This window comes from Dipodomys spectabilis, unplaced genomic scaffold (assembly GCF_019054845.1).
Source record: "Dipodomys spectabilis isolate Male_0828 unplaced genomic scaffold, ASM1905484v1 ptg000003l, whole genome shotgun sequence".
Classification (NCBI taxonomy): Eukaryota; Metazoa; Chordata; class Mammalia; order Rodentia; family Heteromyidae; genus Dipodomys; species Dipodomys spectabilis.
The window spans coordinates 3,643,536-3,671,312 of record NW_024870680.1 but is presented as its reverse complement, the minus strand read 5'-3'; the positions used below and the strand labels follow the sequence as shown (position 1 = coordinate 3,671,312).

General features: G+C 40.0%; 1 protein-coding gene across 1 annotated transcript in view; it reads right to left on the bottom strand.

The window, feature by feature from the left end:
* Me3 (malic enzyme 3) overlaps window positions 1-27,777 on the bottom strand; it is a 200,547-nt gene that overhangs the window by 59,764 nt on the left and 113,006 nt on the right. Inside the window, exon 4 of the mRNA XM_042688403.1 lies at window positions 9,483-9,558. Within this exon, the coding sequence (XP_042544337.1) occupies window positions 9,483-9,558 (76 nt within the window). The remainder of the gene's footprint in view (window positions 1-9,482; window positions 9,559-27,777) is intronic.

Below are 27,777 nucleotides of genomic sequence, written 5' to 3'. Positions count from 1 at the left end.
TGAACATCCTAACCTTCTCATCTTTATCCATCCCATAAGCTTCTACAGTCACCTTTTAAGCAGATGACATTTGTAGATGGCTATTGGGACACAGCCACTTGGGTGTCTGATATTCCTCTCAAATTCAGCAAGTTGCTAAGCAAATAAATCTTCTTTTCCTTATTGTTTTTGAACATTTTTTTGTTGGGCTGTCCTCCTTCCTCATTTTTCACATCTCCCATGCCCGAAGCTATCCAATCTGTTCTATCTCCTCTCTACTGCTAGTTGGCCAACAAGTTCTGCTGATTGTATCAGGTCCATATTTCTGGCACCTTCTCCATGATATTTCTATCATCTCTACTGCCTTGAACCAGTGCATATATTTCTCATTTAAGCCATTACAGTTGAACAGTTTAGTGAACAGTTCTAACTCCCCATTCCATTTCATGTTCTCCAAACCATCTATAGGTGAATTACTTTCTTGCCTTCAAATCTCCAGTGGCTCCTTATCTCTATAAAATAAGGCTCACATATTTTAGCTTGACCTTAAGCTTTTCATAGACTATGTCCAATCTGCCCTTTAAATTTCTCCTTTATCTTCTCCATGCTTCATCCTCTCTAAAATCTTTTCAGTTTTGTATGAGCTTTGTATTTTCATGAATACACGCCTGTCTACTCCTCAACCCCTTTAATTTCTACATTCAAATTCTACAATCTTTGTAAATTCCAGTGGAAAACTAAAAAAGCATCTCCCAGCTGGGTGGTGGTGGCTCATACCTGTAATTCTAGCTATTCTAGGCTGAGATCTGAGGATCACGGTTCAAAGCCAGCCCTGGCAGGAAAGTTTGTGAGACTCTTATCTCCAATTAAACGCCAGAAAACCGTAAGTGGCGCGGTGGCTCAAGGGGTAGAGCACTTGCCTTCAGCTGAAGAGCACAGGGACAGCATCCAGGCCCAGAGTTTAAGCCCCACAACCAACAAAAACAGAACACAAAAAACAAGAAAACATCTCCCTCCCATCTTCCCAAAGCTGCCCTTCCAGAAGACATGACTTCCTCCTCTGAATTTGCATAGTAATTTTTTAAAAAATGATCTTTCGTTCCGTACTACAGTTGCATTCATTTCCTTCTCTTTCCATAGTAGCTCTATGGTCTTTAAGGACAAGTAATAGTCACGTTATTTTTTTGTTTTTGAAGACTTAGGGAAAACCTGGGCAACACCCTTGTGTTTTAAATGTGATGGAATTATATATTCCTTGTTTGGGTATTTCATAGGTCATAACTCCTTTGTCTTTCAGATGACTACAGGACAATTGGAGGATAATGTGCCATCAACTTTCTGTGCTTGCCACTTCATGCCTAAGACCCTTTCTGATATATTGGAAATGTCCATTGACTTAGATGGGTCCAATAGGATGTGTCAAAGACTGGCCTGAGGACCATGCTTCCTTGCTTTCACTGGGGCTTCTTTAGCTATGGGTATGGATGTTCCATAGGACTGTGTGTGCAACCATTTTCTTCCTCTTTTTTGTGTCATCTTGCCCTTTCTTCTTTCATTTTCTCATTTTTTCCTCTCCTCTTCCATAACTTAAATCTTGCACATTTCTTAGTTTCAAATCTTGATTCCACTTGCAAAGAACTTAATCTCAGATTTGTTTGTCTATAAAACACAGATAATTCTCATTCTATGCATTATCTTGCCTTTCTCCCTTTCATGGGGATTGGACCTAGAGCACTTCCTACTATGTGAATTAGTATCTCATAGACCATGTCTAGGGACACCCAGCCTTTGACACTAAGTAAGCACAGAGTGGAATTTAACACAACACAGATCAGTGCATGTTAAAAAGTAAGCACTTGGCCCTGACAATCTGATCCAAGTTTAAGCACCTACATGGCTGGTTTCTACTGGTAGCCTGTGTTTCCTTAACTCTACTATCTAAAGATCTCTCAGCATATCATTCCCCAAAGCTGCTGTGGCTGAGATGAGAGAGATTTAGGAACTTGGGAAATCTGTTGTGGAGGAGGGGGATTCTTAGCTGAGTTTTCTCTTGGCTCCAAGTAATGGACTATGTGGTAAAGAGTCAGAAAAGCAGTTCTCACTCTTCTTTTGTGACTAATGCTGGACAGCTCTTAGCAGCCTGGTGTGGCTTCGTCCCTGAACAAGAAAGGCTCACAAAACTTCACGATCTAGCATTTGGCTCCATTTCCCTCATGGCCCGCCTCTTTTACGTCTCGGCTTGCAACTTTACTTTCTAACTGGGAAACCACAGAGTTCAGTTTTTACCTTCTGACTTGAGTCCTCCTCTTTATCCAGGAAGCCAGTAGCAGCAGAGCCTAAAGACTGGGAAACTCTGCCTCAGCTACTCTGCTGCTGGGAGAGAGGAAGCTCTGTAGCAGGCTCTGGGCTGGGCCCCAACCCACATCTGTGAATGATCTCAGACAGGTTATTTCATCTTTACATATTCAAAAAAAAGCGACTTCATCTTAACATGAGCGAAGCACACTCCTGCCAATTCTTGACCCAGCCTGAGGGGCTCAGAAGCAGTCTTTCTGCCCTCTTGTGCCTTTGAAAACCAAATGAAATGAAGAATTCCTCCATCAGCCTAAAGCATTACACAAAGGATGATGAGTAAATTCATTACGTAAGCAGGGAGAGCTTTGCCTTCTCTCTTTTTTGGGGGGGAGGGGGGTCCGGTCATGGGGCCTGAACTCTGGGCTAGGGCGCTGTCCCTCAGCTTTTCAGCTCAAGGCTAGCGCTCTACCACTTGAGCCACAGCGCCACTTCTGGCTTTTTTCTTTTTGCTTCTGTGGTGCTGAGGAATTGAACCCAGGGCCTCATGCATGCAAGGCAAGCGCTCTACCACTGAGCCACCTTCCCAGCCCCCTTTGCCTTCACTTTTTAAGGCAACTGGAAAGAAGGCTGAAGCTTGGAACATTGGGAAGTTTTGGAAGGGCACCTTGGGTATGGGGGAGGATACATTCACAGAAAACCCCGGGAGTGGGGCAAGGTAGAAGTCTGAGCTACATCCAGCCCTAGTTGGCCTATTTACATACCAAACTATTGGCCCAACAAGTTACACTTCTTGGTTTTCTAAAAAACACACAAACAAAAACCCAGAAATCCAAGTGTTTTGGTATTTGTTTTTGAAAATGGTATCTTACTTTAAAATGCTACCTATAAATGAAAAAATTCTCAACAATCACTGAGGGCCAAATCAAATGTGTCTAGGGTCCACTGATTTCATTGGACTGCCTATTTCAGACCTCTGATTCCCAAGAAAGACACCTCCAAAGCTGCCTGTAATCTCTGCACAGCTACGAATACCACAGCTGCCTCTGATACCTCCAGTCATGACAATATTCATTCAATTTCCCTTTGATGTGCACACACATTCTAATATTCTTCACAGTAGGAAAGCAAAGCACAGAGAGTTTATCTGCACATAGTAAACAGAATATTCAAGACCAGAGTTCTGGTCTGTCTGTTGCAAAGCCAGAGTTGCTTCTGCTCCATAATCATTAGATCTCATCTTCAGGCTTTTCCAAAAGTGAAACGACCCTAGTTATTCACTTGCCCACTCCAGGGTCCTGCAGGGTGGGCGGGAAGCCAGTGGTGTGTGCTGTCTTTGCTTCCTGGTCAGCTTCTCTAACTAGCTTGAAAGCTCTTTGAGTTAGGGTCTAATGGCTTTATCCAGAAACCCTAAGAAACTCTTACAGAGCAGGCATCAATTAATGCTGTCCAGTGCAACTGAATTAGATGCCACTTACTGGCTCAGAGCTGCTTGTGTAACTTACACCATTCTTAGAGGTGTGGATAGTTCTCTTTTGGGGCTTGTTTGAGTCTTATTCCTTGAAAGTGACCCCCCCATCTCTGTGTTTCTCTACCTCTAAAATCATCACTGAAACCTAGAAGGTTTATTGAAGTCAACAGATATGCAGCTCCTAAGGTTTCCTAACAAGGGACATAAAGCTATTTGGGGACAAGACCTATGCTTCTTTTATTGTGCATCTGTTGCATCAGGACCTCCCCAGTAACAACTGTGCCCTGCCAAAAGGAGCAACTAAAACCTAAAATTCAGGCCACGATTCCCTTCCCCAGCCCCTGTGCCAGCTTGGTGGAAAGGGATTTCTTTTTTTAGTTTTTTTCATGAGAGAGAGTACCCTTTCATCATTCTTATTCATTCTTTGCAGTTTTTATAAACTACTACTATATGCATTAATGAGAACTCCATCTTAGTTCTTGGTGCAGTGCCTGGGATATGGAAGATGTTCCTTCAACTCAGCAAATGTCTTCTGAGATGCCTATTGTGTTCAAAATTTCCCATGGTTGAGCTGTCCAGGCATGTGGAAAAGATCAGTGTTCAATTCCTCAATATAATAAAGGCTGTGCATGACAAACCTATAGCCAGTTTTATTCTTAATGGCGAAAAGCTAAAGCCATTTCCTCGAAATTCAGGAATGAGACAAGGAAGTCCACTCTCTCCACTTCTCTCCAATTTAGTATTAGAATGCCTGGTTAGATTAATAATACAAGATGCAAACATAAAGGGGATCCAAATAGGGAAAGATGAAGTAAAACTCTCCCTCTTCGCAGATGACATGATCTTGTATTTAAAGAACTGCATGGACTCTACTCCCAAGTGTTACTTGAGCTGATTCAAAACTTTGGCAAAGTAGCAGGGTACAAAATTAACCCTCAAAAATCAATGGTTTTCTGTATGCCAATAATGAGAAGAGTGAGGGTGAAATCAGGAAAGCAACTCCTTTTGTAATAGCCCCACAAAAAATAAAATAAAGGGGCTGGGAAGGTGGCTCAGTGGTAGAGCGCTTGCCTTGCATGCCTGAGGCCCTGGGTTCGATTCCTCAGCACCACATAAGCAAAAAAAGAAAACCGGAAGTAGCGCTGTGGCTCAAGTGGTAGAGCACTAGCCTTGAGCTGAAGAGCTGAGGGACAGCGCCCAGGCCCAGAGTTCAGGCCCCACGAACGGACCCCCCCAAAAAAAATATCTAGGAGTTAACTAGTGAAGGACCTCTATGATGAAAACTTTAAAAACCTGAGAAAAGAAATTAAAGTAGAACTAAGGAAGTGGAAAAACCTCCCATGCTCCTGGATTGGGAAGATTAACATCATGAAAATGGCAATACTGCCAAAGGCTATCTACAAATTCACTGCGATACCTATCAATATCCCAACCTCATTCTTCAAGGAAATAGAAGAAGCAATCCAAAAACTCATATGGAACAAAAAAAGACCCCAAATAGCAAAAACAATCCTTAGCAAAAAGAACAGTGCTGGAGGAATCTCAATACCAAATTTCAAACTCTACTACAAAGCCATAATAATCATAACAGCTTGGTACTGGCACAAGAACCGACCTCAGGACCAATTGAATAGAATTGAAAACCCAGAAATGAACCCACAGACCTATAGTCACCTAATCTTCCATAAGGGAGCTAAAAAAATAGAATGGAAGAAAGACAGCTTCTTCAGTAAATGGTGCTGGCAAAATTGGTTAATCACCTGTAGAAAACTAAAGCTAGAACGTTCTATATCTCCCTGCACCAGAATCAACTCCAAGTGGATCAAAGGCCTTTGGGTAAAAGCAGATACCCTGAACACATTACAGGAAGGAATAGGAGAAACTCTAGGGCTCCTTGGCACAGGCCCAAATATTCTTAATAAAGACTCAGAAACACAACAAATCAAAGAAAGGTTGGACAAATGGGATTGCATGAAATTGCAGAGCTTCTGCATGGCAAAGCACTTAGCTAGCAAGATTAATAGAAAGCCCATGGACTGGGAGAAAATCTTCACTAGCCATACAACAGACAAGGGTCTGATATCTAAAATATACTTAGAACTAAAAAAATTAAGTCCCCTAACAAATCCTCAAAGAAACAACCACCCGATTAATAAGTGGGCTAAAGACTTGAAGAGAAACTTCTCTGAAGAGGAAGTAAGAATGGCCAATAGATACATGAAGAAATGCTCAACTTCTCTAGCCATGAAAGAAATGCAAATCAAAACAACATTGAGATACTACCTCACCCCAGTTAGAATGGTTATAATCAAGAAGTCTAATAACAACAGATGGTGGAGGGGATATGGCCAAAAGGAAACCCTACTTCATTGTTGGTGGGAATGTAAACTTGTTCAACCAATTTGGAAAGCAGTATAGAGGTTTTCCAAAAGATTCCACATAGAGCTCCTCCATGACCCAGCAATCCCACTTTTGGGCATTTACCCAAATGATCACAAACAAGGCTATACTAAAGCTATCTGCCAACTATGTTTAATCACAGTATTATTCACTATAGTTAAGATATCAGATCAACCCAGATGCCCCTCAGTAGAATAATGGATCAAGAAAATGTGGTGTGTACGTATACAATGGAATCCTATGCCTCCACCAGAAAGAGTAGCATTGCCCTATTTGTTAGGAAATGGAGACTTGGAAAAAATTATATTAAGTGAAGTAAGCCAGGCCCAAAGAAACATAGGTCTCATGGTTTCCCTTATTTGCAATAACTAGTACATGTCTAAGTCAAGAAGAAAAGGTCAAAAGCTATGTACATATGACCATATAAGATGATGCTAAGCAAAATGAACCCCAAGATAGGGAGGGACACAAGAGGTTTTATCTTTGTTGCTATTGTTTTTAATGTACTATGTGATTTTTTTTTTGTTTCTTTTGTATGTTCTTCTCCCATGGTATAACCCCTGTTCTCACTGTATTTGATTCTGCTGTCCTGCATCTTGTATATACATTTTTCTAATTTGGGGAGGGGAATGGAAATAACAAAATGCTGAAACAAGGATATAGGTTGACCCACTGTAACAATGATATGTACAAGACATTATGCTGAAAATGAACTTTACAACTGTGGGGTGGGGAGAGGGAGGAGGCAGGAGATGGAGAGGGAAGGGATAATAGGGGAAAAACACAGGAGGGGGTAACAATGCTCGATAGGAAATGGACTCATTACCTTGCTCATGTAACTGTAACCCCTCTGTACAGTATCTTTATAATAAAAAATATATTTAAAAAAGATCATTGTTCAGGCCCTTGGCAGCATGCCCACTGAGGTTAGTCTTGAGTTAACTTCCCATCATGAGCTAACTTCCCTTAAGATCCTCCAAATTTCGGGCTGGGAAGGTGGCTCAGTGGTAGAGTGCTTGCCTTGCATGCTCGAGGCCCTGGGTTCGATTCCTCAGCACCACATAAGCAAAAAAAGAAAAAAGTTGGAAGTGGCGCTCTGGCTCAAGTGGTAGAGCGCTAGCCTTGAGCTGAAGAGCTGAGGAACAGCGCCCAGGCCCAGAGTTCAGGCCCCACGACCGGACCCCAAAAAAAAAAAAAAGATCCTCCAAATTTCATTCCATTGATCCTAGACATGCCCTGGAGACTTGCCTGCAGGTCAAAGCCTGCAGATAACAAGAGTCTAAGCAGACAGCCAGGAAAGAAAAACACAGGGCAAAAATCATACCCAAACAAGAGATATACAAAATAAACTATTCATCATAAGCAGGATGCATATCCAAGGGCATTTTCTGTGGTTCAGGCCTGGCTACCGAGAGTCAGTTTTCCTCTGTTCTGCCAGAAGTGGACAGAAGTAGGCAGATAGAAGCTGTATTCGGTGCCTTTTGGAGAGGGGTGAAGAGGCTCAGCGAATTGGCAGGAAGGAGGGAAGAGAAGCCCCGGCAAAGAAATACTAGAGCACCACAGTGTCCTACTGGTGGCTGGGTGATGTGAGTGTTTGACATGAGAGTTACTTATACTCTACTCAGTCAGTGCCAACCCCTGCAGCTCATAGGGCAGAATAACTCTCTAAGCAGCTTCCTCCATGTTGTTCCCAGAAATGATAATGACTTAGATGCCAGAGCTCTTCAAACGCTTCCATGGAAGTCTTAACAGCAATAAGAGATCTGGGGACTTAGCTAGAAGCTAAGTTTCTAAATTTCTAAAACATTGCATGTTTTAAATTTAAAAATGAACACATTACATTTCACATTTATATCTTGTTTGTTATATAAAAATGTTTCCTCCCTAAATTTTGGAGTGAAATTGAACTTCAGAAAGAAATGTTGGGTTTGCAAGATAGGGACACAAGAGATTTTGTCTTCCCTGTTTTTTTTTTTTAATGTACTTTTAGTGTTCTATGTGATTTTTTTTTTGTTTCTTTTGTATTTTCTTCCCCCATGGTACAATACCTGTTGTCACTGTATTTGATTCTGGTGTCCTGAATCTTGTATATACATTTTTCTAATTTGGGGAGGGGAAGGGAAATAACAAAATGCTGAAATAAGGATATAGGTTGATCCATTATAACAATGAGATGTATAAGACACTATGTTGAAAAAAAACTTTACAACTTTGGGGCTGGGGTGGGGATAGTGGGGGAGGAGTTGGGGAGGTGGGGAGGGAAGGGATGGTAGGGAAAAAAGGAGGGGGTAACAATGCTTGATAGGAAATGGACTCATTACCTTGCTCATGTAACTGTAACTCCTCTGTACAGTATCTTTACAATAATATATATATACGTACATATATATATATATATACATACACACACACACACACACACACACACACACACACACACATATAATGTTGTGTTTGTCCCTCTGCATACAAGCCCCTATTGCTATGTATACCTGTGTCACATACACCCAGGTGAGGAGACAATGGTTACCTTACATTCTCTCTTGTTATAAAAAGTCCTCAACTACATCTTAGTGTCTGCAATGCCCAATGATCCAAGCTGTATCCTCAATTCAATTCATTTACCTCACAAAGACATAGCAGATTTCCTTCAAACGAAGAGTGGCCTCCGCTTCTTTGAACATCCTCAGCTCTTTCTCTGTTCCTCACTTATCTCTGATCAATTCTGCCTTGTTATTCCTCTGACATGTCAATGACTCTCTGTGTTGTTTTCCTTCTAATATGATGTGTATATCTAATATTTCCCATGGAAACTGGCTTTGTGTATTTAGCACATGCTCCATACATATTTCCTCAGATTCTTAAGAATAATAACAATAAGCAATTTCATACAGACATCTGGTTGAAGTAAATCTCTACTCTATGGTACATTTATGTTTGTTTATTGCAGGTTTGTGGTCTGGGCTTGGAAAGAAAGGTACAGTATGTTGCCATCAGCATTCTAATGGTTCCGTTTAAAAGTGGAATGATACTTTTTTTTTGGGGGGGCGTTGGTCATGGGGCTTGAACTCTGGACCTGGGCGCTGTCCTTTAGCTCTTCAGCTCAAGGCTAGCGCTCTACCACTTGAGCCACAGCACCACTTCCAGTTTTCTTGTGGTTAATTGGAGATAAGTTTCTCACAGACTTTCTTCCCTGGATTGGTTTTGAACTTTATTCCTCAGATCTCAGCCTTCTGAGTAGCTAGGATTACAGGCAAGAGCCACTGGTGCCCAGCTTAAAAGTGGAATGATTCTGATGCAGGTTGACAATAGAGCAACAGCAATGAAAACTGTATCATACCTTAATATTTTCTTCTGGCCAAGAGTTCAGGATTGTCGCAATGTGGTCCTTGTCATGAATGGTAATAAACAGCCCACTAGGAGAAACAAACACACAAAGAAAGAAACAAAGTGGTCAGACAAGAAACATAAGAGACCACAAGTACTGGATATCATTGCATCACTTAATTTTGCACATAGACTTGGGCAAAAGAAATTCCTTCCTCAAACCTTAACAGTTTACAAGTCCTGCTTTGGTTCTACCATTTTTCCTCTCCATAGAACCAAAAGTCCATCAGGCCAAGGGGTATATATGTCCATGTGGATTCTGTATTCTCCAGAAACTGCATTTTCTCATTTCCCTTTTGACCAGTTACCTACACTTGAGAATTCTGACTGCTTTGAGAACTGTATGGATCTATTCTCAAGGTCATTTTTTTTTTTTTTTGCTGGTCCTGAAGTTTGAACTCTGGGCCGGGTACTGTCCCTGAGCTTCTTTTGCTCAAGGCTAGTGCTCTACCACTTGATCCACAGTGCTGCTTCTGGCCTTTTCTGAGTAGTTTTATTGGAGAGAAAAGTCCCAAGGATTTTCTTGCTGGGGCTGGCTTTGAAATGTGATCCTCAGATCTCAGCCTCCTGAGTATTTAGCATTACAGACATGAGCCACCAGATCATTCTTGAAAACAGACCAGTGGCTAGATCTTAGGCCTGAGGCTGTGGGTGGAGCTTGGACATGTGGGCGACTCTGTTCAGACATGTATGCACCTGGTACCAGAAGTGCGGGACGTAGTTGAGATGAAGTGGGTAAGGTGAGCATGCTGAGAGTTTTCTCTGCACCACTGGAGTCTGAGAATTCAAAATTGGCTTTCCAGACCACAAACAAAGTATATTTGTATACATAGGATGCTAGAACATACTTTATTTATCAGGTAGATTTAGAATTCTAATATTTTAGACCTATAGTATATGGCCATAAATCTTCTGCCCTGGTATCAGGAGTGAGACATTATGTGTACCTATATGTGGAGAATCCACAGTGAATCACAAACAAATCTTAATCTCTCATTTCTTGTCAGGACAATCCTTTCTCCTTTCCCTTGCCAAACTTTTAAAAAGTGTTACCCAAACTAGCTGTATGTTTTTTGTTTGTTTTTCACTTCTTACTCAATCCTCATCCTCTACCAGTATTTTCCAATATCGTCTCTCAGCATCATGATTCCAAACTAGCAGTAAGTCTCACATCCTTAAATGAAGGATGCTTTCTACCCATGCCTCTCTCTCTGGCTTCTCAGTAGTATCTAGATTCTTTCTTTCTTTCCTTTTCTTCCTTCCTTCCTTCTTTCCCTCCCTCCCTCCCTCCCTCCCTCCCTCCCTCCCTCCCTCCCTTCCTTCTTCCCTTCCTTCCTTCCTTTCTTCCCTTCTTTCCTTCCTTCCTTCTTCCTTCCTTCCTTCCTTCCTTCCTTCCCTCCCTTCCCTCCCTCTCTTCCCTCCCTTCCCTCCCTCCCTTCCCTCCCTCCCTTCCTTCTTTTCCTCCTTTCTCTTTCCTTCCTTCCTTCCCTCCCTTCCTTCTTCCCTCCTTCCTTCCTTCCTTTCTTTTCCTTCCTTCCTTCCTTCCTTCCTTCCTTCCTTCCTTCCTTCCTTCCTTCCTTCCTTCCTTCCTTCCTTCCTTCCTTCCTCCTTTCTTTTTGGTGTCAGTCCTAGGGTTTGAAATTAGGGCCTGGGTGCTATTTCTGAGCTCTCTTTTTTTTTTTTTTTTTGGTCAGTCATGGGGCTTGAACTTTAGGCCTGGGCACTGTCCCTCAGCTCTTTAGCTCAAGAAGAGTGCTCTACCACTTGAGCTACAGTACCACTTCCTGTTTTCTGGTGGTTTATTGGAGTTTCAAGGACTTGGGGGCTGGGAAGGTGGTTCAGTGTTAGAGCGCTTGCCTTGCATGCCTGAGGCCCTGGGTTTGATTCCTCAGCACCACATAAGCAAAAAGAAAAAAAGCTGGAAGTGGCGCTGTGGCTCAAGTAGTAGAGCGCTAGCCTTCAGCTGAAGAGCTGAGGGTCAGCGCCCAGGCCCAGAGTTCAGGCCCCATGACCGGACCCCTCCCTCCCCCCCCCCCCCCAAGAGAAAAAAGAAAAGAGTCTCAAGGACTTTCCTGTCCAGTCTGACTTTGAACTGCAATCCTCAGCTACTCAGCTTCCTGAGTAGCTAGGATTGCAGACACTGGTGCCTGACCTTGAGCTCTTTTGGCTCAAGGCTGGTACTCTACCATTTGAGCCGCAGCTCCAGTTCCAGCTATTTGGTTGCTAATGGGAGATAAGAGTTTCACAGACTTTCCTGTCTGGGGTGGCTTTGAACTGTGATCCTTAAATTTCAGCCTCCTGAGTAGCTAGGATTATAGGCCTGAGCCACCAGCACCTTGTAGTTTCTAGCACCTTTACTCACATCCTCAAGCAAACTTTGAGTTTTCCTCCCTGTCCTCTAGCTCTACCTTCTTAGTCTCTTACTAGCCATTGTATGATAAGTTTCCCCAAAACACATACCTCAAGCCTGTCAGAACGGTAGTCATCAAGAAAACAAACAACAAATATTGGTGATGATACAAAGATAAAGGAACTCTTACACACTGGTGGTAGGAACATAAACTAATAAATGAAAATCAGTATGTAAATTCCTCCAAACATTAAAAATAGACCTACCTTATTATCCTGGCATACAACTTGGGCATATATCTAAAGGAGAATAAATCAATATACAAGAAAAATATCTGCATACCCATGTTTATTGCATCTCAGTTCACCAAAGTACTCAACAATTAGTGAATAAACTATTATATAATAATCCTTTATATATATTTATGCATATATATAAAGAAAAATGAAACAAAGAAAAATGGACAAAGATGGAGCTCAGATTGAGTGAGATGAAACTCAAGAAGTCAAATACGCCATTTTCTTGCTAATTTGTGAAATCTAGACCTCAAATAATGGTGAGTGATGATGACCATGGTAATGGGACCAACAGGTGGAGGGTAAAAGGAGGGGGTGCTGAGGGTACATGTGAGAGGGATAGCTAGTGTAGGACTCTCAGATGCTCCTGTGTCCTTGTGGCCCCAACCAGATGATAGGAACCACTTAAGTGCTACAAAGCGCTTTGTATTCTCCAGCGGAGCATTTCAATCTTGTCTCCTTTCAAAGGATCCAGAACCCTGGGGACACGATACTTGTGAGACATTGCCTACTGCTAGAGGTACACAGGGAATCAGGAAGGTGGGTGGAATTCCAGGAAGCCTTGTCTGGATCCAAGGCACAGGACATCTCTAGCCTATGAGTGAGTTATGCACAGTTTGGGATCCCAAGGTACTGAACTTTCTACAGTGAAGTCCTGCAGGCTGGGATAGCTGTCATTGAGGCCATGTCTCCTCTGAGAACTTAGAACATTGCTCACCCTTCCTGGGCTACCCAGATGGGCATGGAGGCAATCATGGTAATTTCACTGCCATAGTCACTAAGAGGAACAGGACAAAAACAAAAGTAATTCTAGCTACTGATGACTTCTTTTTTTTCCTGTTTATTTCAGGGAAGCAATTTTAGATCTTGAGGATGAAAAACATAATGTAATATGGCAAGCTGCCAACCTATGGAACCCAAGATTTTAATGAATTGCCTTGCTTTACATAAGACAGAACATAGACTTGAAAAGTTGTGAGTTAATAAAATATATAGGTCGAAAAGCATATTGTATGCATATACATGAGGTTCCTGTTTAAAGAGAAAATGTGAGGAATTGGTTAGGAATGTATATTATTTCCTGATGTGTTCATCTGCTTTCTGTTACTGTGACAAAATGACTGAGATAGACCACTTACTAGGAGGAAAGGTTCATGTTGGCTCACAGTTTTGAAGGTTCCAGACCATGGATGGTTGACTTGTTGTTTTTGAGCCCATGGTGGTTTCCATCATGATGAAAACACATGGCAGGGAAACCCTCACCTAGAGGCAATTAGGAAACTAAGAGAGAGAGTGGATCCACCCACTGGCCTGACTTCACCTCACTAAGCTTCACTTCTACCACTTCTCCATAGTGCCATAGTGAGCTTTTGGGGGAATATATCAGATCAAAATTATAGTACTTGATCTGTGGCTTTTCCAAGTTTGGAATTTCCTTCTTCAGGTCCTAGAAAGCAGGGTCTCTCTTAGCTGACATATGGTCAGCATGGCCACTGACCAAACCTGAGAAGCAATAGTCAAAGGAGCATGCGGGGTTCCCTCTCATGATATTTAGGGGTAAGTGTGCAGAGAGAGGAGGGAATAGCCTAAAGCTTAATCAAACCTGCCCTGATCATCTACTCTGTTCTATATCTCAGATACCTTGTGTGATCTCTGTTCCAAGCACAGGCAAAATGAGCATCCATGATTTGCTGAAATAAAATAAGGGTGGCCATTTGCTTTGGCTATAAAATATAAGTGGCTACAACAGAGCTTTCCTGTGTAGAGCTTTAAGAGTCAGTATGTGATTTACTCACTTCTTTTTCTCTCTTTGCCCCACAGAAACCTATATGATTCCAGATGGGGTTCTGAATAAAGGGTGACACAGAGCAGAGCCTGCAGGTTGGTGGTGGTAGGAATGGAATGTGCGTATGTGTGTACAGAAGCACATGGAACAGAAGCACAGAATTACTTTTGAGCATTGAGATTTTAGGATTGTTTGATACACAGTAGAACTCTATCATGTTTAACAAACTCAGAGATACCTAATATTCATTCATTTCCATCTCAGCACCCAATATTCTCTCAATAGGCCTCTGGCAATGACATCCAAGGAAAAGAAATCCTTATTATAAACAGTACTTGGCATTAACTAATATTTAGGACAAGGTACCTCTAATGCACATTTCATTTTTTCATATACTTTTTCATTTTTGTATATTTTTATTGTAAAGATACTGTACAGTAGGGTTACAGTTACATGAGTAAGGTAATAAGTACATTTCCTATCAAGCATTGTTGCCTCCTCCTTTGTTTTTCCCCTATCCTTTCCCTACCCACCTCTCCAACTCCTCCCTCTCTCCCAAAGTTGTAAAGTTCATTTTCAACATAGTATCTTGTAATCTCATTGTTACAATGGGTCAACCTGTATTCTTGTTTCAGCATCTTGTTATTTCCCTTCCCTTCCCCAAATTAGAAAAATGTATATATATGCAGGGCACCAGAATCATATACAGTGACAAACAGGGGTTATACCACTCCCATAGACTTTATGTTGCAGGAGGGCTATACCACATGTATCTTATTCATGGCTGTAACTATGAGGCCTAAAGGGGTGCCAGGCACACAGCAAGCACAAGGGAATATGTATACTAGCTACATTGGAGCTGAATTGGCTTATTGGTATTGTTTTTGTTATTTCTTTCCTAGCTGTGTTATGTGAATTTGTGTGCTGCAGACCTTTGTAACAACTGGTGGCCTGCAGCTTGTTAACTGTATAATAAATACACCAATAAATACACCAATATTCTATATTTTAAAATGTGGCTTCTGGGATGATTCACCTTACCAAATAAATTTCTATTGTTTCAAGAATCCAGTTTATGGTAATTTGTTATAGCAGCCCTCGGGAGCTAATACACCAACTACTCAAGTTTTGAACAGAAGCCACAAGGAGTGGTCATCACACTTCCTCTTCTGTACATTTCTTAAAAGTTCAAGGCTGTTGGAATTTCCTAAGGGCAAATGCAGGTAAAGCTTTCTCCATCTAACAAAGGCCTGCAAATTACATCATTATCTCCAGTTTCCATCAGGGGCCAGAAAAATTCTCTTGAATTTTAGAATTCAGTTACATGAGTCAGAAAGACAAACAAAGATAATGTTCACTTAACAGAATGGTATTTCTTGAGAAAAAAGGCTCATAACCCTTATCTCAGTCCACAGAGGAGTGACCCTTCAAAATTTCCTAAAATAGAATTGCTAAGACCAACAACAAAGCCCACTGAAAGAGACAACACTGGTTTAGTCTTCTTGGCACCAAGTCTAACACAAAAGGAGGACTTAATTAAAACAAGGTCAGTGACATTAGGCAAAGCACTGCAGCAGGCTGGGGTGGGGGGGAGGACGGGGGACCTGCACTTTCAACTCTACAACAAAGGCTCACTGTTGCCCATGAAATCCACATACCACACATTTTTGGCAGGAAGGAAACCTGTCCTCTGAAAACCTGCAAAAGGCTATTTTTAAAGCCTCGGAAATCTCCCAAAGTCCACAGCACAGCAGGAGTAACTAGGTCTAAGAAATCCAGGAATCTAAGAATCCATTGGGGCTCTATAGACCAAGAAGTTGGAAAACAAGAAGCAAAGTCATGGTTCAACTGGAGAGCTGCCAGTGAGGCCCCTGCCCATGCCTTGGAGGAATCACACTTAGGCTGTGGTCCACGAAGATCTCAGCGTGGTGTGATCTAAGTAGGAGATGGGTGTCCATAGATACCTGCCAGATAGGTGTCAATGGCTGGCCACTCACAATCCTTCCTTGGTTTAACTGTGTCTCTTAAGGAAGATATTGATTATTTATATACACTCAGCCACAGTACAGAATTTCCTGTTCTCTGGTCAGCCCGTTCTGTTTGCACTTGGTTCCTCTTGGAGGTTGGGTGTTACAAAAGGAGATGTGTGTCCTGTAACTGTCTAAGGGAGGTCCCCTTTCCTTCTGACCTTCCCTAATAACAGTGGATATGGAGTATTTCTGTACTGAAGTGAGGCTTCAGGTATGGACAGTGATTTTTATCCATGTGACACCATTAACCAGATCTTACAGTAGGTAAGGATACTTGCATTTACATTCCTTCCTCTCATCCCCTCCCAGTCCTGGGGCTTGAACTCAGGGTCTGGGCACTGTCCCTGAGCTTCTTTTGCTTAAGGCTAGTGTTCTACCACAGCACCACTGAAGGATTGAGTCCTGCCTTATTCCCCGGCGTCAAGCAAAGCACCAGGTATGTGCTCATGTGCTTGTCGGCAGGCAGGCCATTCTGACCTTGGCCTCTAGGAGACCTCTAGGAGACAACAGTCCCCATACCCAGAATTCTACAGTAAGCCTGGCCAAGGATATCGCCTTTCGTCCCCAGGAGACCATAGCCCACTTTTTTATTCTCTGCTTCCTTGTTAAGATCAGTATATAAGCCCACTCCAAATCCAATCCCTTGCACAACCTCCAATCCTACAGGAAGGTCTGTGCTCCTCACTGTTCCTCAATAAACAGTCCTTCCCTGTTGATGATCAAGTCTGGCCTATTCCTTTTCCATTCTCTTCCATTTTCCTAACAGCCACTTCTGGGTTTTTCTGTGTATATGGTACCGAGGAATCACACCCAAGGCTTCATGCATGCTAGGCAAGCACTCTACCACTAAGCCACATTCCCAGCCCTGGATTTACATTTTTGAGGTTAACAATTCCCTTGACCCACACAGGCTTTGTGTAGTTTGCATTGGCCTAGACTTTTTTTTGTTTGTTTGTTTTTAGGCACATGGGATACAAGGATGACTATAAGGTTGATTCTCAACCCAAAAGGTTTTCTAATTTAGGCAGACTAGAACAATAGCAATAAGAAAAGTACAGCACAATGTTGATTAAAGAAGTATTTTTGGAGAGCTGAGAACCATTAAATAAGAAGGTCCAGAATGACTAAATCATGATGTTAGGAAGTGGCAGAGCTAGGGTGTAGTATTTTATGGCCCCCTCTTTCTCAGCCTCTCTCTGCTGCTGCACTATGGTTTCCCCCAAGCAGACATGAACCATCACAAGGGTAAAAACCATGTTCTCTACTTCCATTGATTTCCATGGGTGCCTAAGTACAGCCCTACAAATAGAGTATTTGCTGTAGAGCAGTGTTTCCCATTACTAGATCTAGCCATGGGAATTTGAGGAGGCTAGTAGGCTCTCTTAGTCTGTTTTCTCCTCTGCAGAAGGAAGAAGCTAGATTAGATAACTTCTAAAATTTGATTATTTTATGACTATAATGTAGCAAAACTCACAGATAGACATGGAATCATTGTAAGCACATATATTTGGAGTTGGGCAAACCCTGATTTTTCAGTTTGTAAGTATGTATGTTTGTAACTTTTCTGAATCTAATGGATGTCTAACCATTAAATCCACCTTACTAAGTTGATGAGAACATAACATGCATATATACACTGTTAGTTATAAAGTAGTCTCTTGATAAACTTTAAGTTGGTGTTATAGAAATGTTTGCCAAAGGTATTATAGAAATGCCTCCAAGACACGTGCAATTTCATTCCACAGTTCAAAGACAGAGCAACTGCATATTCGGATTTTCATGTGTCATCATGCAATTATTATTTGTTTCCCTTTTCGCTCTAAAATACTTATCTGCAGACCAAGTATATTGAAGTCAATGCTACAAACATTTATTGGATGCTAGCTTGGGAAAGCTTAGCTCATTCTTTTGGTTACATTGTTAGAATCCCTTCTCTATGTAGTTATTAATTAAAATTCTAGTAACAACACAAACTATCTACAAAGTGGCACATAACTCAAAGATTTGCTATCCCTAATGCTATGGTTTGGTGTACTGGTTTCAAATTCTGCAGTTATTCTTCAATACAAAGAATGGAGTCATAGATGCCTCAGGCCAGCAAACTTCAAGCCTGGTCCTGGATCTTTTGAAGCCTGGACTTTTTATTTAAATATATGTTTTTTATTGTAAAAATACTGTACAGAGGGGTGTCAGTTACATGAGTAAGGTAATGAGTACATTTCCTATCGAGCATTGTTACCTCCTCCTTTATTTCCCCCTACCATCACTTCCCTCCCACCTCCCCAACTCCTCCCCCTTCCCCCAACAAGTTGTAAAGTTTATTTTCAACATAATGTCTTGTACATCTCATTGTTACAATGAGATCCTTTTTGTTATTTCCATTCCCCTCCCCAAATTAGAAAAATGTGTATACAAGATACAGGACACCAGAATCAAATACAGTGAAAACAGGGGTTATACTGTGGGGGGAAGAACATACAAAAGAAACAAAAAAAAAATCACATAGTACATTAAAAACAACAGCAACGAAGATAAAACCTCTTGTGTCCCTATCTTGGGTTCATTTTGTTTAGCATCACCTTATATGGTCATATGTACATAGCTTTTGATCTTTTTCTGCTTGTCTTAAACATATACTAGTTATTGCAAATAAGGGAAACCATGGGACCTATGTTTCTTTGGGTCTGGCTTACTTCACTTAATATAATTTTTTCCAAGTCTTTCCATTTCATAACAAATGGGGTGATGTCATTCTTTCTGATGGAGGCATAGAATTCCATTGTGTATATATATATATATATATATATATATATATATATCACATATATATATCACATTTTCTTGATCCATTCATGTACTGAGGGGCATCTGGGTTGGATCCATATCTTTGCTATGGTAAAAATTCTGCAATAAACATAGTTGTGCTGGTAGCTTTAATATAGCCTTTTTTGTGATCGTTTGGGTAAATGCCCAAAAGTGGGATTGCTGGGTCATAGGGGAGCTCTATATGGAGTCTTTTCAGGAACCTCCATACTGCTTTCCAAAGTGAGGCCTGGACTTTGGCTTCAGATACGTCATGTCATTATCACCTCTGTTATTAAATGTAATAAGGATGAAAGGAAGGAAAGAAGGAAGGGAGGAAAAAAGGGAAGAAATGGAAAGAGGGAAAGAAAGAAGGAAGGAAAGAAAAGGAAGAAAGGAAGGAAAGACAAAAGGAAACCAGAAAGGAAAATGGAAAGAAAGAAACCAGTATTTATTCAGCTCCATTGGAAACATTTTGCACATCATATGCCATTTATTCACTGCCAAAAGTCCAGGAGGTAAGTACTGTTTTCCTCATTACTTCTGAGAGCAGTAAGGTTAGGAGATGAAATAAGAAGCAGCAGAGCAGTATGGGAAATCAGGTAAGAAGCCACCCTGCTGTCTTCTATCTTGATGAAACTTCTGCCCTTTTGAAGACTCTAAAACACTAGGCCTTTTAGAAGACTGAATTCTATCAACGTAGAGGACAATCTGGAATAGGTTTCTAATTGTCTTTACTCTTTTTTTTTTCCTTACTGGAATTTACAAATAAAATACATTTGTCTAGCTTCTTTGTTGATCATGAGATGGTTTTTTTTGGCAAGAGAAAATTGTTGAGTCAAATTCCAAGCGCTGGAGGAATTTTCTCCATCTCTTCTCTTTGAATAAGAAAGAGATGGATAAGGTGTGCAAATAGCTGAAGAAGTGCAGTTTTCATTAAAAAGCATGAGTGCACAACAAAGTGGATAAAGAATGACCTGTATCTCTGTCACATCATTAGCTGACTGAATACTATAATCAGGAAGGAAAAAAAATAGCCTCTTATATGAGAAGCTCACCTGAAATCAATACTCTACCCCAAATTAAAAAAAATCACTTTGGAATCTGAAAATTCAAATTCTGCCACACACAGATGCTTCCAATTATTACAGAGAAGGTAAATGTAGTTTCAGCTGTTACTAGAAATATTCAAACGTGCCAAGAAACTTTGAGGGAGTTGGTACAAAGGCGTTTCTTTTTTCTACTGAAATATTTACTCCTCTAGAAATAATAATCACTGAGGTTTCAGACTCCCTTTACTTGGAAAAGTCACACTTAACACTCTTGCTTTCTTTCATGGCTGTGAACAGGGCAAAGACCCACACATGCCTCCACTTTATAAAGCAAACACCTTCCTGCCGCCTACAAGGCCTCTGGTTAATTTGTGTCTCTGGGTAGTACATTGTTTTGGAACATGTCCCTGTTTGAATTCAAACTTCTGATATCCAAAACAAATAGTCATCAACCTGAAATCCTGAAATGGCTGTCCTTCTGACTCAGAGGTATAGTCAATGAGTCATTCGGTTACAGGGATGTGGTAGATACAGAGAGACAAAAACATCCCATCTTCTTGCTTTTCTCAGGCAGCATTGAGATGTAGTTACACAGATTGTTTTCCACCGAGTCATAAATAAGTCTTTGCGGCTTCATTTTGAGAAATAGGCCAAAAACTCCGAACCCTATGGAGACGGACTGAAATAATAGGGCCTTGAGCCAAAGCCAAACTGAACTTATAAAAGCTCGAGTTTGTTTTAGGCTAGCATTTATGAGGCAAGTCTATGGGCAGACATCTGAGTTCTATCTTGAAGCAATTTGTAAGCGGAAGACCCTGCCCACTTTAATTTATCACATAAACATTTCTGGAGTTATCCTTGCATATTAGTCACAAAAGCTGGAATTTAATAAGAGAACAGAAAGTAGTTTCGAAGAGGACAAAAGTTCACAGGGAAAACATATGTTTAAATCTCAGGGACTCTGATCACTACAAATGAATGTAAGAGACAGCCAAGTGCCTGGAAAGTCTGCAAAAAGGCTACTTATTAGATGCAACTAAACAGAAGACACATTTGACCTCATTTGTTGTTTTGACCCAGTTAGTCTCCAAGCCACAAATACCTTTAATAAAAGTCTGTACATCAGACAACTCAGATCCGGAATGCTCTAAGCCAAGAGAGTAGTTTTCTTTGAGATGACTAGAATAAGACCTCAGCAGATCCACTCTAACTGCAAAACATCAATGCTATTATGAAGCCGGAGAGCAGAGCTCAGACAGACTTAGACTTGAATTCTAGGTATTTGGGTACTAAGAGAGTGACCCTAGTAAATGACCACATATTAACCTTAGTTTCCTCATCTGTCAAACAGAAGCAATGAAACACTTTCCATAAACCATCACATGTTAAAGTTAAAAGAGAATCTATGCAAATTAGTGAGTACAATGCCTAGTACAACTGGATTCAAAGAATCAATATAGTGAAGAAAGACAAGAAACACACCACTTTGGAAAGCTTCAATCTAGAAAAGAAGATAGCAGGAGAGGAAGAAAGAATCTATAAAACTAGCAGAAAACAATGAGCCAAAAAGAAATAGTTAAGTCCTAACCAATCAATAATTACTTTGAATGTAAATAGATTAAGTTTTCTAATCCAAAGTCCTAGAGTGAGTGAATGGGTAGAGAAACGAAACTCAAGAGCCTACAAGAGACCCACTTTACCTTTAAGGATTTACATAGACTTAAAGATCAGGGGTGGAAAAAAAATATCCCATGGAAATAGAAACCAGCAAGGTGCAGTGGTGATTATACTTCAATCACATGAATAGACTTTAAGAAAAAGTCTAGATAAAAATATAATGATAAAGGAAGCATCAAGATCGTGTAACTATAAATATATATGAATTCAACATTAGGCATTTAAACAAAACAAACATTAAGAGATTTGAAGGGAAGCATGCACTACACTGGAATAATAGCAGAGAATGTATATACAACAAAGGCAAAATTTATAACAAAATTCAAAATTCAATAAGGATATGTTAGATTTACATTACCCTTTGAACTAAATGGACTTAATGGACAGACATAGAACATTCCACCCTTAGGAGAGGACCACAAAGGCTCGATAGCTATGTTCATATGATCATATAAAATGATATTCATTGAAATGATCTCCAAGAAATGTAAATGAGTTTTTTTTGTTGTTTTGCTCTTTGTATTTTTGTTGTTTTGTTTTTTCACTATTTTTGTTTTCTGTACCTTTTTGTCTTGTATGTAAGTTTATCTGTTTTAGGGAAAGTAAGGGAGAGCATAAAAATGGTGGGACAAAGTGTGAACAAATGAGCAGGATACTCTCTAGACACTATGTTGAAAATTAACTACACAACTTGTGAGGAAGGGGGATTGTGAGGGAAAAACTGGGAGGAAAAGAGGGAAAAGGTGAAACTGTTCAAAAAGAAATGTATTCATTACATGATTTATGTAACTGTAACCCCTCTGTACATCACCTTTACAATAACAATACAAACATATTCAAAAATAAGTAGGCAATGTATAACAATGCAAATAAAGTAATGAATAAAAATTACTTTTTTAAAAAAAAGAATTCTGATGATAAGCGCATTCAGCATCTTGAATTTCAGATCAATTCAGTAGCAAGTTTAAATGTACAATTTGGAGATTAGTTCTAGCATCATTTTGCATTATTTTCAATTAATTATATTACCACTGAAATGTATCTAATTGAGAATAAATTTGCAATTGACATAAAGAAGGACATTCCAGTCAACAGTAACAGACTATACATTCTTCTTGAATCTGTATGGAACATTCTCCTGGTTAGCCACAAATAAATATTTACATATCTTAAGAAGCTTGCAAATTAAAGAGGTTTGAAATTAGAAATCAATAATAGGAACAAATTTGGAAAATTCACAGATATGTGAAGCAGTATTATCCTAAAGAGCCACTGGGACAAAGAATAAATTAAAATGGAAATTAAAAAGTATCTGGAAACAAAGCCAGCATACCACAGCTGATGGGATGCAGCAATGCAGCTGATGGGATGTTTATAGCAATAAACACTTTTATTAAAAAGACGAATGACTGGGCTGGGAAGGTGGCTCAGTGGTAGAGCGCTTGCCTTGCATGCCTGAGGCCCTGGGTTCGATTCCTCAGCACCACATAAGAAAAACGCCGGAAGTGGCGCTGTGGCTCAAGTGGTAGAGCACTAGTCCTGAGCTGAAGAGCTGAGGGACAGTGCCCAGGCCGAGTTCAGGCCCCACGACCGGACCCAAAAAAAAAAAAAAAAGACGAATGACTTCCAATAAACAATCTATTGTTACATGTCAAGGAACTACAAAAAAGAACTAAGTCCAAAGTCAGCATAAAAGAAAGAACAACGAAGTTAAGAGCAAAAGTAAATGAAATAGAAACCAAAAACAATAAGAAAGGCTAACAAAACTAACAAGTTTTTTGTTTTGTTTTGTTTTTGTCGGTCATGGGGCTTGAACTCTGGGCCTGGGCGCTGTCCCTCAGCTCTTCAACTCAAGGCCAGCGCTCTACCACTTGAGCTACAGCGCCATTTCCCTAACAAGTTTTTTGAAAGGATAAAGTTGACAAATGTTTAGCCAAAGCACTTACTTAAAGAGAGAACACTCAAATAAATAAAATCAGAAATAAAACAGAAGACACTAACTGATTACCATAGAAATGGAAAGGATGGTAAGAGAATACCATGAACAATTATATACCAATGGGTTGAATAATGTAGAAGAAATGGGAAAATTCCTAGGAACATATTACCTTCTAATACAAAATTATGAAGAAATAAAAAATTTGAACAGATTAAATCAATAACAAAATCAGACATCAAAGAAAAGCCCAGGACCAGATGACTTCATTGTTGAATGAGATTTAGAGAAGAGATACTAATGGAAGTGGAGGTGTGGTTCAAATGCTCAAATGCCAGCCTTGAGCAAAATGCCAAACTCAGGTAGGTCCTGAGTTCATGTGCCCATACTGACACATAGAAACAAAGAAACACACACACACACACACACACACACACACACACACACACAAAGTGATAATGTTAATACTGATTCTTTTCACACTCAAGAACTGTGATGAACACAGATGTAAAAGTCCTCAATAAAACATTAAAAAGACAAATTTAATAACACATTAAGATCATTCATCATGATCAAGTGAGATTTATCCCTAGGATGCACAGATAATTTAACATAGCCAAATCAATGAAAGTGATTCATCGTGTGAACAGACACTAACTACATGCTCATAATAACACATGCAGAAAAAAAGCATTTGAGAAAATTCAATGTTCTTTCATGGTAAAAATTTAGTGTAGAAGGAATGTTCAATGCATTAAAGAGCTAACATCATACTCAACATTGAAACATTGCCTGCTGTTCCGCTTAATGCCTACTCTTAACTGCTTGGGACTGGGATCTCAGGTGCCCTCTTAAGGCCTAAAGTCTTGGTCATCATTTGTTCTGGGAGGCAGTAAACTGTTATGAAGTGGGGCTTAGTGAAAGGAGGTGAGAGTGATACTGAAGGGGATCCTAGGACTCCAGCTCCCTCCTCTCTCTTTGCTTCTCAGCTTCCTCCACTGTGCAGTTCCACCATGATGCAGTCTCACCACAGACTCAAAGCATCAATCAACCATGGACTGAAACCTCTGAAGCCCAAATCATCTTTCCTTATTTAAAGCTGATTTTTTCAGGTATTTTGTCAAAGCAATGGAGAGCTGACACACCACTTACACTTAACATAGTCCTAGCCAGTCATAGCCAGAGTAATCAATCAAGAGAAAGAAATTAAGAGAACCAAAATGGCAAAGAAAAACGGAAAGTATTCCTCTTTACTGAGAATATGATCTTATATATAGGAAACTCTCAAGACTGTACCAATAACTAGCAGAATGATCAGTGAATGTGATAAAATTTTAGGGTACAAAATAAAACACATAAAATCAGTATTGTTTCTTTTTATTAAAAGTAGACAACACAAAAAGTAAGAAAGACATCCTGCTGACAATAGCATAAAATATTTAGGATTATATTTAACTAAGAAAGTAAAAGATATGTATACTGAAAACTTTAAGGCACAAATGGGAAAGATTGAACATGATACAAATAAGTAGAATGCTTAGCATATTTACTAAATTTTCAATAAATGAAGTTATTTTTACTTTTATTATTTCATGTATTCATTCTAGAGGATTCTTCACATCCGAGGCTTACCATTAGTAGAGACATGTAACAAGTAAATCTAAAAGTTGATGTGTTCTAAATTATGTGATTATGAGCAAAATTCTTGTTTATTATTATTACTGGCTTTTTTTTTTTTTTTGGTCCAGTCGTGGGGCCTGAACTCTGGGCCTGGGCGCTGTCCCTCAGCTCTTCAGCTCAAGGCTAGCGCTCTACCGCTTGAGCCACAGCACCACTTCCGGCTTTTTTCTTTTTGCTTATGTGGTGCTGAGGAATCGAACCCAGGGCCTCAGGCATGCAAGGCAAGCGCTCTACCACTGAGCCAACTTCCCAGCCCCTATTACTGGCTTTTTTGCATCAAGATACTTTAGGTCTATACATATAACCTCAAAACTATTCAATGCTAGAAAATAACAAATTATAATTTCAATTGTAGTCTTCTCAGGCAACAATATTGTTGCCATCAATAAAATTCATATTTCTTTTTTTTTTCATCTTTAACTCATAAAATTCTTTTTTTTTAAATTTAATTTAATTTAATTTTATTTGAGAACATACTGTACAGAAGGGTTACAATTACATGGGCAGGATAATGCATACATTTCTTACCAAGCATTGCAGCCTCCTCCTTTGTTTACCCTTCACCTCCCTTCCCAGCCTCCCCCCTCCCCCCCACCCAATCATACCCCCCCTCTCCCCCCCCACACCGACATTGTAAAGCTGGTTTTGACATGACATTTTGTACTTCTCATTGTTGCAACAGGTCCACCTGAATCCTTAAATGACTTGTTTGTCCCCATCTCCTCCACATGTTATACTGACATCAAATATAGTGAAAGCAGGGGTTACACTGTGGGGGAGGGACATACAAAGCAACAAAGAAATAATCTTATAAATGCGTTAGAAACACATGCATGAAAGAAACAAAAACATTAAAATACATATTTAAGGGTTCGTTTTCCTAACATCACATTATCTGACCTTTTCCGCTTGACTCATACCTATACTAGATATTGCAAATAAGGGAAACCATGGGACCTATGTTTCTTTGTGCCTGGCTTACTTCACTTAATATAATTTTTTCCAAGCCTTTCCATTTCCTAACAAATGGGGCAATGTCATTCTTTCTGATGGAGGCATAGAATTCCATTGTGTATATATACCACATTTTCTTGATCCATTCATCTACTGAGGGGCATCTGGGTTGGTTCCATATCTTAGCTATGGTAAATAATGCTGCAATAAACATAGTTGTGCTGGTAGCTTTAGTGTGGTCTTGTTTGTAAACATTAGGGTAAATGCCCAAAAGTGGGATTGCTGGGTCATAGGGGAGCTCTATGTGAAGTCTTTTGAGGAACCTCCATACTGCTTTCCAAAGTGGTTGAACAAGTTTACATTCCCACCAACAATGAAGTAAGGTTCCTTTCTGTCCACATCCCCTCCAGCATCTGTTGTTGTTCGAGTTCTTGATTTTTGCTGTTCTAACTGGAGTGAGGTGATATCTCAATGTTGTTTTGATTTGCATTTCTTTTATGGCTAGGGATGTTGAACATTTCTTCATGTGTCTATTGGCCATCCTTCTTTCTTCTTCAGAGAAGCTTCTCTTTAAGTCTTTCGCCCACTTATTTATTGGGCAGTTGTTTCTTTGAGGATTTGTTGTTGGGGGATTTAATTTTTTGAGTTCCAAGTATATTTTAGATATGAGACCCTTGTATGGCTAGTAAAGATCTTCTCCCAATCCGTGGGCTTTCTATTGATCTTGCTAGCTATGTCATTTGCCCTGCAGAAGCTCTGCAACCTTATGCAATCCCATTTGTCCAACCTTTCTTTGATTTGTTGTGTTTCTGGGTCTCTATTCAGAAAATTTCGGCCTGAGCCAAGGAGACCTAGGGTTTCTCCTATTCCATCCTGTAATGTTTTCAGAGTGTCTGCTTTGAGTTCAAGGTCTTTGATCCATTTGGAGTTGATTCTGGTGCAGGGTGATATATAAGGATCTAGCTTTAGTTTTCTACATGTAGTTAACCAATTTTGCCAGCACCACTTACTGAAGAGGCTGTCTTTCTTCCATTCTATTGTTTTAGCTCCCTTATCGAAGATTAGATGGCTATAGGTCTGTAGGTTCATTTCTGGGTTTTCAATTCTATTCCATTGGTCCTAAGGTCTGTTCCTATGCCAATACCAAGCTGTTTTGATTACTATGGCTTTATAGTAGAGTTTGAAATTTGGTATTGATATTCCTCCAGCAGTGTTCTTTCCGTTGAGGAGTGTTTTTGCTATTCAGGGTCTTTTATTGTTCCTAAAATTCATATTTCATTTTCAGAGATATACTAGCCTCATTCTCTTGTTTCTATTGGATTGTCTAAGCTAAAAAGTACTTATTTATTAATTAGTTCAATAATTGTTTATTAAATCCCTCTACATAATAGGTGCTATTCTAAGCACTTGAGATATTTATTTTAGTAGGTAAATCCCCAGATTTCTGTTCTCGTGAATTGTATACGCAGTCAATCTATCCATTTGTCCATTCATTTTTACATCCATTGCTCCATCTATTCAATCATATAGCAAATGATACAGAAGGAGTTAGGGAAAAGACAAAGCTATAAAGATGAGTAAAAAGTTGGGTTCTATTGCCTAACGCCTATAATCCTAGCTACTTAGGAGGTTGAGATCTGAGGATTGTGGTTCAAAGCCAGCCTGGGCAGGAACATCTGAGAGAC